The 12,355-nt window shown below is 32.4% G+C and overlaps 1 protein-coding gene across 1 annotated transcript; it reads left to right on the forward strand.

The window, feature by feature from the left end:
• The first annotated feature begins 1,122 nt into the window (after positions 1–1,122).
• Positions 1,123–1,503, forward strand: LOC149057819 (uncharacterized). The gene has a single exon (XM_089221900.1). It carries the CDS (start codon positions 1,123–1,125, stop codon positions 1,501–1,503), a length of 381 nt encoding a protein of 126 aa, XP_089078026.1.
• Positions 1,504–12,355: the final 10,852 nt, after the last annotated feature.

Raw genomic sequence — 12,355 nt, forward strand, 5'->3', positions numbered from 1 at the left:
GCCCAGTGGCGCAACTAGGGGGGTGCAAAAAGGTCTTTAGCGCCCCCAAGTTAAAATTTAGCACCTCTTGTTTTTTGCATAGGTATATATAATTATTATTATATACCTAATATTATGAATTTTATGTTTTTAAATGATAAGAAATTTCCCGAAAAAATTTATAACTGTTTGGTCGTATAACATAATTTTGTTATTTATCTTTGTTGAATATTGAAAAAGATTTATTCAATCAGATAAACACCGAAACTATTTTGAATGAATATTGCATGAAACCCATAAAAATTATGCCGATTTCAAATCTATAAATTATTATTTATTTAACAGGATTATGAAATTAAAATTTTTCAATATGTTTCTGATATTGTAGTAAAAAAAAGAGTACCTATTATAAATGTTGTTCATTTTTTTATTTTTGTAAAAAGTCTTAATATATTTTTTAAAGTTTTGATGTATCGATTAAAGTTGGTCTATGTAGTTTATGAGTTATAAGTATTTAAAGTTTATATTGGCATAGTGGAGTGGTACGGGGTTACCCCGCAAAATGTTTGTCCACTTCTCAGAAACTTTAAATACTTATAACTCATAAACTACTCGTCCAAAATTCGATTTTTACGTATCAAAATACTTAGAAAAATATTTTCCTTTGGAGTATGAAATTAAAACTCTAGGTTGTCATTCAAAAAAGAAAAAACTTAAAAAATTATATAGGATAAAAAATATTTAAAATATAATTTTTTAATAAAAACGTTGTTTTTTTAACAACATGAAACTTTAAAAAAAAATATTTCCAAAAAAATTGACACTTTTTGTAATAACGAGTGGTTCCTGATAAAAAAATCACCCTGGATTATTTATCTGGCCGCAAACAATATCGGACGTCGCCCGTGACGAGCCAATCGCGTCCGTTTGTTTACTGCGGCACGCTCATTACGACATCAAACCACATTTTTACAGACATCTCACGCCGCCGGTCGCATCCACGCAGAACTGCGACTATATACCCGACGGACATTGAACGGCGAAGCAATCCAAACGCAACCGGCCGATCGCCTGCAGTGACCACCACCAGCCGCACGCACCACACCGTTTTTAACTCGTATCGACGCCGAGTGGACATTCGCGATGACCGACGGCAAAGCGAAACGTGGCACGCCGTTGGAGGACCCGCAGATGAACACCGACTTCACGTACAACTTGGACTCGTGCGTGGTGCAAGGTTCGCGGAACGACAGGGACACGACGGCCACCGGGCAGGGCGTCGTGGAACGCGTGTGGATCACGAGCCGGCCGCCGAGGCTGGGCCGCGGCGTCGAGCCGACCGTCAGCGCGCGCCGGGCGTACGTGATGCTCACGCACGTGCAGGGCCAGATGATCGACACCGGCGAGATGATCTGCAAAAAGGTGTGCACGATCGGCGGCAAGGACGACGCGGTCAACACGGCTGCCGCGGCCAACCCCAACAAGCAGTCGTCGTCGTGTCCACGCGGTCAGCCGTGCGACTGACGATACAACCGTCGTCGGTTAACCGGCCTTAAAAAAAATATGATAATAGAAAAATTATGGCGTGTCGAGATTTCGATAAACGATAAATAAAAACTATTAACAGCTCATATCTTATTATAATATGATATATATTTTTAGTCGACTCTCGATAATTAAAACGTATACGATTATAATTCGAAACCTTCGGCGATTCCAAGTAAATGCTCGGTCCCTTGAAAATCACGTGGTAATTCGAATAAAAAAAAATAATGCATTTAAGTACGCTCTGTGATTCGAAATTAAATTTCGGGAAAACTAGCCTCTACTATACCACGTGACAGTTGGAAGTATCATCCGTCCAACGCTCGGTACCTAATTCGAAGTATATATTCACTAAAATATGTAAAAAATATATTAAGGAAAAATGAAATGAAATTCGATGAAGCAGAAAACCGTTGCAGACTTCTTCGAAAAATAATAATCTTTTACAATCATAATTGAATTTATATGATATAAATTATTCAATTTAGCTAAAGTATAACTGGGTTATCGCCTATCATGAATTATCGCATGAACTTCCGGACCCTAGTAATTACATAATATTTAATTATTAAAGTACGACCTGTATAATTTTAAACAGGTTTTTATACTCAAAGTCCGAAATTTCTATGAAATATTAATGAAAAACAAATTTTCAAAGGTAAAATGCAATTTTTTTTTAACATATGCATATTTATGTAAAAAACCTCAAATTATGCGAAAATATACAAACTAAAATTTCATTTTTGAACTCATCAGGTAGTGATTCAAATTTGTAGCTCATCCAGCACCTTTTGATACACAATTATTATAAAGTTTAATTTACAATTTAAAAACGATATATAGGTAACTCTAATATTATGTACCATCTAATTTGCTGAAATAATTAATAATTAATTACAACAATAAAAAAAAATAATTTGATCTTAACCCAATAATTTGAATTTTTTTTTCTCGTTAATTCAAACTACTCAGCAATTCGAGCTCTCGGTAACTCGAAATTTTTCAACCGTCCCGTCAACTTCGATTTATCGAGAGTCGACTGTATTATGTTCGATAATGAATAGATGGCGTTAAAAACTCGCTAGACATAATCTTAAAACTGAATAATATGTTAAACATTATGTTTTAGATTCTGAGCGGAGCGTGGAATGTATTTTATTTCTAACTTTTCGTGTTTGTTGTTTAAAATATCTAATCTCCAGAAACAAAATTAATTTATATTAGTTTGATATCTGAATTCAGATGTTGTTATTAGCTTTGTTCCGATTCAAAAAAAGAGGAAAAAATGTAAACACTTTTCTAAGTATTTAATATTCGTTATACCTACTCTAACATATTTATTATTGAAACTATCTAATTTAAAATTTACGTTTTGAATTAATTCATCGGGTATAACTTTATTAGATACAACTTAAAGTTTAGTTTATACTACCAAATACTGCAAATATTCACATTATGTTTTGGAGGAGGGTGATATAATTACTACACATACGAATTATAGCCACCTATTCAAAAACACACATGTGCAGTTAGTCATTTGAAAAAAAAATAAGATATACTATTTGATTGTATTGAGTATTTAAAAAAGAAAAAGATTATGGTATGATAAAATAAAGTTTTAAAATTTAAGTTAATAACTTTTTTGTAATATTCTGAAAAAAAAAATTATAAAATTTAATAATACTATATCAAACCATGAGTACTAGATATAAATATAATGTGGTCAGCATCTATTATGATATCGCCATGGACTTTCTCTCCAGCGTGGTGCACATAATATTACATATATAACATCATGAAAAATGTATTTCGTTTCGCAATGAACAACCCCTTTTAACTAGGTATATAGTTTTACGAATTGTTTGTGTTCACACATAGACGACATTATTATCAGTCGCTCAATTAGAGATTTTATTTAAGATGTTTTAAATTCGAATTAAGCCGATAATCGTAATATCGTATTGTATTTTACTTACACGTCGTATTATATCAATGCAATACATCGAATGGTGGATTAGAAATTGCTATTCATAATTTGATTTATTTTACTCTCGATGTATACTGCACTTGACCGTGATATCTATTCGCTCACGGATATGCTATCCGTACGAACACTTGCCGCAGCTATTACGGACGATTTTTGCAATAAAACTATAAATTGTACCTGCCTTGAATTTTGTACGAGTTTGCCAGATCGCCCTCAAATATACGAAACGTGCGACGAAGACGCGAACCAAATAATATTATATTGTATTACATGCAATACCCATCATGTTGCCGCCGGCCGGACTGTTGTCGTCAGCCCGTGACAGAGTGTGTGTATAGTAATATACAACAATACATAATAATATTATAATATTGTTTTCTTGTGCGGACGAATTATGTGTGGATAACACACCCCCACAACAATAAAGGCGCCATATGCGTCCTGCAGCAGAAGGGGGTATTAGCACCTTGTGCTTTTTCCCATAGAAGAAAACCGTATCACACACACACATGCGATATAATAACATTGCAACCTTTAGTCGTCGTCGCGCCATGTGTCTTATACACGGCCGGTAATGACCAAAAAATAAAAACGTAAAGAACACACACACAGGCATACTCACGATACCGGAATTTGCCGGGCCAATGATTCGCCGGCAGGTGCCAAAGGGTCTTCTACTTCTGCTATATACACGCATGTATATACTATACTATACGTATATACTATGCTCGTCGCGTATATTACATACCATATTAGCGGTATAAGTACTGCAACCACGGTATATACATAATATTATATATACGTGGTGCGGTCCGCAGTGCGCCGACGGCACAAGAGTTCCGCACAGTTGACTTCTGGAAGGAACTACGGTGAGTGGCCGTGCCGAAAACACCCGGCCGCCGTGGCAAAAGCTCTATAATACGCGTCGCACTGACGATGACGACGACGGCTGCGTCTTCCGACTGTATAATACAACAGTCCTATACACTTGCGTGCCTATACATAATATGTGTGTGTGTGTGTTTAATGTTATATAGATATTAGATAGGTTTTGAATTCTATCGCATCATATCTTTACATTGTTTTATAATATATTGTACGTACTGTAATAGTTTTTAGCCGAACACTTTTTTACTCGTGCCCGGGCGGGAGTTTATTAGTAGATATACTATTGGTCATAGTTGGTCGGTTAATAATTTTCATCCTCACACCACGAACACACACGTCTTGTATTTTTTGCGTTTGCTCTTTTTTTTTTTTACATAAATAATATACAACGTGTAGGTACGTATAGGTATACATATACCTGTACCGAGATCGCGTCAAGCTTTTTTTATTTACTTCTATAATCTATTATTAGTCGGATAAAAAACAAGCGCAAGGTATATAATATTATTGTCTAACACAAAATCAATCAGCAAAAAGAACTATTGGCATAACGTTTTTGAATAAAAAAATGATGTACCTATCCGTCCATATCATGGTTAAAATAATATAATGTAATACCATAATTTTTATTAGTAACGAGTAATAACTAAAATATTTTTTATTACTTGAAATAATTAATAAAACAATATTGGCATTACTTATGCGTTATGACATCTACATATAGTTGATAAAAGTATATCAATTTTACTACATTATATTTTTTTATACATAATAAATGTAGCAATGAAAATAATTAACTATAAATAAAGAAAAACATTTAGTAATCATATACATACAACGAGCGTTAAATAATGTGAGTAATAGAGATAAATGAAATGTTAAACTTATATAATATAATGAATAATAAATAACGAGTGTAAGAGAAAATATTTTTATTTTTTTATACATAAATAACAATTTAGTATTATACTATATTATGTTCCCGAGTTTCAAACAATATGTCTATATATATTTTTTGAATTAATTATTATTAATTAAAAAATAAAAATAGTGAAACAAAAATATCAGAAGACACGATACACAGACAACAGCGATTGAATTTCCTTAAATTTGTACCGTTCAACGACCGAACATCGGCCGACCATTCGTTATATTGTTATTGTTGAGTTGGGGATCTCTCGTTTAAAGTAGACGTTCAATGTTTATTATAATATTTCTTTTTAGTCGACGTTCGTAGTTGAACACCTGGTATTACAGCTGATCATTAGTTTTTCGTTTAAAATATTTGCATCTATAATCCTATATAGTATGTCATGTCAGAAAAAAATCTTCACTGTACCGTCAATATTATATACCTACGACACCTACGTATTACATTAATTTGTATAGTAAAAAAATTTTAATCATTTTGAATTAAATTTCTTATTAAATCTTTTGCTCTTTATTTTTAAGTACCAATGATGTTTAATCTATTCTCAGAATGGCTGTGATGTATTGAATAGGGATTGTTTTTACATTTTAAAATTATTTGTATTCTTTAAGTGTCTATGTTTGTTACTGGAGCATTACAAACATAAATAGACACACGAAATGCATACAGTTTATGGATAAAAAAAAAAAACTATAATTTTAAGAAAATCATGTATGTAGAGTATTAAAGTAATAATATTATACATAATAACATTGTTACGGTTATCCGCGCTTTATTAAAATGTAATTGGGACAAACTATTATTAGATTTCTCTTACACTTTTAGTAAAATCATCATGATGAGAAAAGGTTACTGTGTGATTATTAATTCAACGTTATATTTATTATTTAGTCTATACAGCATGACACTACTTCACATATTAATTTAAAATATAAAATAATCATATTTTTGAGGATTTACAGGTATGTTCTATGAAAAGCATTCCTAAAATTATTAATAAAAACGCCTCAATCGTTTTTAAAATATATTTTTACGTACAATTAATCATTCGGCATTTGTCACATGTCATATTTCAATATTTGGGATTGAAACGGTGTAGCGAATAATTGTACCGAAAAAAATAAGTAAACAACTTTTCCATACGTCTCGTGGTTTTAAGAAATCGGGAAAAATTTACCATTACATGCGGTGTACTGTAATGCTACCAAATATTTAATTAAGTAGATATGTATATTTAAGCAAATCAGTCATCGCATTAAAACGGGAGGTGCCGAACCATACACGTTCATGTAATTTATAATAATACTTCGGAGCGTGACTTAAAATCAAGCAAAAATATACAATTATTTTAACGGAATACCTACCGCAATATTTACAGTTACCTATGCATAATATGGTCTTGCACTCTTTTTGGTGGACACTATATATATATATCATGTAATAGATAGCCGCCATAAATAATATTATATGTGAATAATAATATTAAACATATATCATCGATTTTGGTAAGCACAGCAGTAACAAAAAAAGCAACAAATATAATATAATGATAGTGTGGTAACACTTCATATTTTTAATGAAAATATTGTATTATTTGCGTAGTTCGGCTATCTGATACGGATAGTTCACCGGGGTGTGAGTGTGTTTGTGTGTGCATGTGTGCGTAAACGGATCACCAGAATTAACAACTGTACCTATGTCTTGTTTCACCTGTACACCATAACTGTACAAGTCCATGATGATACCTGTTGTACAATTAAGACCTGTTATACACAGGACCGATTTTATAAGCGCCTGGGGCATTAACCATTATTGGCTGAGATCGTTTATTTTTTTTAGCATATTATGGTAAGTAGTTTCTGATCTGTAGTTATATTTTTTTAATACCTATTTCTCAATATACTAAATATTTTATATACTCCTCATAATATTATACTGAAAGCCGGAAATCGGCAGACGCCATAAAAGTGTATAGTTTACCATTAGTTTATAAATTATTGGATGAAAAGAAGTTCACACACATTATTATAATTATTATTGTATGCTCAGATAGTATATAATTGACTTTTTTCATGAATGTCATAAATTAAAAATATAAAGGCTATTATAAAATTAAAAACTTAATATAATAACACGAATACATGATGGGTGCAATGAAAATAATATACACACAATACAGATACTTATGTACGTCGTTTGTTTTCGTCCAGGGTACCTATTTCAAAAATCTAAGTGGTGCAGGATTACGTTTTGTTCTAACAATAAGTGTTCAAAGTGATGCTGATGGAAAGGTGTAACCTTATCCCCGCATATCAATTTAATCGAAAACATATTTTATACTCTGATTAAAAAATATTTTATGCACCGAACTTATTCGCTTTTATCACCTACCGCCCGACAACTAACTTTGGACTCCAACTATATTATGTACCATCCGCTGAGCCTAAATGTAATATACACAACACCGATAATAATAATAATAATAATACACTAAAACTGGTATTACAGACGACCGTCGACATATATTTTATCGCCACTGCCGCCGACGGTGTGTAACGGACATGGGTAGTAGTATATTAGGACGTCGAGCTGGAAATGGTGCGGCTGCGGCTGGAGCAATTAGACGGGATGACGTTACCGTTTCGCCGCCGCCGCCGTCAGTGTGACGTTTCGCCGGTTGTGGGTGACGGCGTGTAAAGTTCCCAAGCTAAGCGACCTTAAACAATAATATATACATATATGTGTGTGTGGGTATACGCAATGATATAATATCGTTTAAGAACATAATATACATGAACCGGAAGCGGCGCTACGACCATACAACAATAATATCATAGCTCGCAGGTATATTGTACAATACTGGGATCGATCAAGGATGACAGCCGCGGCCGGACGGTATGGGTGAGACAACGGGCGCGCGCGTCTTATGCGTACATAAAATATTATACATTTATATCACACCTACATATAATATACCCAATAATATAATATATATATATATAAGTAGTAGGTGTTTTTCTACGGCGGCGGGCTCGTCTCTGCCACCCCGCTCCCGCCACAAACGCCCAGAAAATGCGGCACGCACGCGGAACCGTGAGTTTCCCACGGGCGCCGACTCGAATCGCTAACCGCACCGCCACCGCGACCGCGACCGGATATTGAAAAACGTTTCTCTACGCGACCGGGCAAACATCGGAACAGTTTAACCGGGCCGCCGCCGACACTATAATGTCGCGTTTGGGGTGTCCGCCTACATCATCCCGATGCCCGAGGTGAGAAACGGAACTGCACCCGGAAATGGACGACGACCGTGAGGAGTTTGTACCCGCGCGCGTGTACTATATTATATATATACCGACCAATAATAATAATAATAATAATAATAATAATAATATCGCTTTGATAACATATGCCTCGTATTAAACAGAGTGATTGACCAATCCAATAATTGTCATCCCCATTTTTTAATTTATTTAAATTTTGGTATTTGGTATTTTTTAAATTTTCAAATTTCTTTAAAGACCTGATTTAAAATTCTTCAGTATTGTTTCACTAATTAAAAATAAAGAGTGTCTTGATGTGGCAAAAAACATCTGTTTTTCAAATGAGAATCCCTTTTTTACTGTAAATCATTCAATAGATAATTATTTGAATATTTTGATATATTTAAATAAAAATGCGAGCGAATAATTTTTGAGATATTAAAATATTTATATTAAGGGCAATAGTCCTTCGAAATAGTTTTACAAAAGTATTATATAAAATATGTCATATTTAATCTATAGTATATAGGTATTGGTTATACTGAATCATTTTTATAAATTTTAAATGTTGATAGATCAATATTAATTGGTGATTACTAACATTTTCAAATATTATCGATGGCCTCATATCTTCCAAACCCATTATAATAATAGATGTATTATTATTAAATAAGTATACAAAGTTGAATAACTCAAAAACTATTAGTTCAAATGTTGATCTTGATGATTGGAAATTGAAGATTGTCTGAAACAACGAAATTATTTTGAGAAATTATCCTGTTCTCATTTGAAATAAAAATATATAGATCTACAAAGTACGCTGATTGAGAGGCATAAAACATCACAAAAATATATAATTATAATCTTTTAGTACCTACTTATATTTTATCATTTCCAAAATTTGGATTTGGATTTGGATTAATTAATAAAAATGGGGAGCAATAGCATACCTACTTGATGAATCACCCTGTACACCCAGTAACTGGTTTAAAATCATTTATAACTTTTACCGTTGTTCAATTGGGAAATATTAATACATTATATATAAGTATGATTATAGTAGTGTATCTCACTACATTTTACATTAATTAACCTTACATTAATTAACGAAACGAAATAATATGTAAATTAAAAAATACATAGGAAAAACATTGATAAGATATAAGATATTTTTTCTTTCGTGTCTTATATAATTGTTTGAAAATATATTTATTTTTTTAAATTATGTAATTTAATTATCATTAAACTTATTATCAAATTGTAATGTATAATTATATATGTCTTGTACGCAGTTTAAATAATAGCAAACCCACAGACAACGCTCGTGATGGTTTAAAAATAATGACACTTTGTATGATATTATTCTATCACGTGTTGTATTCTCATTCAAATTAACGCGCGCTACTAACCTTCTTCAAAAAATGACTTTAATACGAAAAACACGAAGACTTAAAATTAAATTTTACTTCAAAATTATGTTCAGTGTCGCTGCACATATGTCACTCGATTTCAATAATTAATGCACTTAGATACTTTGCTATTTGGATAAAATGATCCTTGTTGAAGTAGGGACACTGAATAATAAGAAATAATAATGAATATTATATATTATATTATTATATATTTTTATATTACAAATCGGAGGTGCACACAATTTTGTGTTTCTGTTATTATTTTCAACAATTCGTAAACAGTTCATAACTACCTAATGTATACTCCTTAAATATTTAATTAAATAAAACTTGCAATTTTTTTTTTTTTTTTTTGGTCTTTGTAACATTACAATATTACGTACCATTTACTTATATCATCAAATGTAATAATAATCAAAAAAATGTATCTAAGTTCTTTATGATATTTATAATACCTATATACTATAGGTATTAGGTACTATAATTATTTGTTCATGGATCTTTAAAGATTTATTATGCAATACATTTGAATTCATAAAATGTGATTTCCACGAAAATATTAAACTCCTATACAACTACTTATGTGATTTTTCATTCTGCAGATGAGAATCCCTGTTGATAGTTAATAAGTGGTATAGGTACTCAAACTGGACACGTTACGTGCAAATGTCACATTGGCAAATTTAAGAGTCAATATTGTTATGGATGGAAAAAATAAATTAATAGTTACCTAAGTATTATAGTGCTGACCATAGACATAATTGTATATTTATAATATTATGTCTATGGTTCTGACATTGTTACGCGAACCACATGGTAAAGGTAAACCATTAAATATAGGCGAAATAACTTGGAATTAAGTCACAACTATTGAGTAAGATTGAATTTTCTTTCATCGCACATATTATTGGCTTATATTTTGTATTCAATGCTATTTATTTGTCACTATGTTGAGTTGTTTAAATAGAAAACCAGTACCTACTTAATTGTAAGTAGAAAAGTATGCATACAATATTTTGATACATGGTCAATGAAAAAAAAAAATAATAATAATAATAACGGGTACAAACCATTGATCGAAAAAAAAATCATTGTATAATTATTATACGTATATTATTTTATGATTTATCCGAAACACACACACACACACACGTCTTAGAATGGATGTGATAGGTACGTAACGTTTCAAGTACATTTTTCCGACGTTCATTCAACGCGCGCTTCTTTCAGTATGCATCGTAATATTACGCAGGTTTATAGTTTTATACCCGATTAAGGGTGTCGGCGAAAGGTTATTAAGCCCTATGGGAACCGGGCCGAGTTAAACGCGGTAGCTACATCATTTAGCGCCCTCATTATAACATAATCAACCGGAACCCCATACCAACAACGGATACCCATAGTCTTATTTTTTTTGTATAGGTTAAGGTAATAGTCAAGGTACACCGTACATGTAATATACAAATCTTTTATATCATAAACGTGTGTGTGTGTGTGTGTGTTATATTTCACATTTGTTGGACAACACAAAAAACGATCCGAAAAAATCCTTTTTCTCAAAAGAGACCGAATGAAAAAAAAAAAAAAATGAAACGTAATTATTTTACTCTACCGACCGACAGCGACGGCGGCGGTTCTCCGAGCTACGTGCTCGTTTTGTTTAGACGGGTGGAATTCACGGCGGCGGCGTGTTTGGTTTACCCGTAGTCGTACGAACTATTATTTTACACACACATACACAGACAGACAGACTCCGTCATATTATATGTATATAATGGGTACACACAAAATGTATAATAATAATGTGATAAATTACATTTCACCCTGTCGAAATCAGCTTTTTATACCGCGCGACGACGTGTCCGCGTAACCGACACCTTGGCATCATATGTATAGGTAATATATATAATATTATATAGTTGATATATAATAGGCACCACCACCGTCCGATCGTCGAATGATAAATATTATGGTGTTAATATTATCATAATTTTCTTGCGGGGTATCGTGAACACGCTCTGTAGCCGAATCGGATCCACTCCCAGACTTTGAAAGATTTCCACACAAATATTATTAAACTATGTACACTCAAAGTAATAATCGTAATTTATTATTCATCATTATAGTAATAACAACAGTTTTAAGCGCGCATAGAAGTTTGTGTTTATTGTTATTATATATAATTTTTACGAGCATATCTGTCCCACTTTTCAAATTCTAATCGGAGCGGAGCAAGATTTAATCTTTTTCGGCTATATAGTCCGCTCATTTTCTCATTTTCTCTTATTCTTAATGAACAAAAATTACATAAATCAAAACATGGAGAAATGTTTAATAATGATGATTGTTT

This window comes from Diuraphis noxia, unplaced genomic scaffold (assembly GCF_037042655.1).
Source record: "Diuraphis noxia isolate RWA-SAM2 unplaced genomic scaffold, SU_Dnox_SAM2 contig0003, whole genome shotgun sequence".
In the NCBI taxonomy this organism is placed as follows: Eukaryota; Metazoa; Arthropoda; class Insecta; order Hemiptera; family Aphididae; genus Diuraphis; species Diuraphis noxia.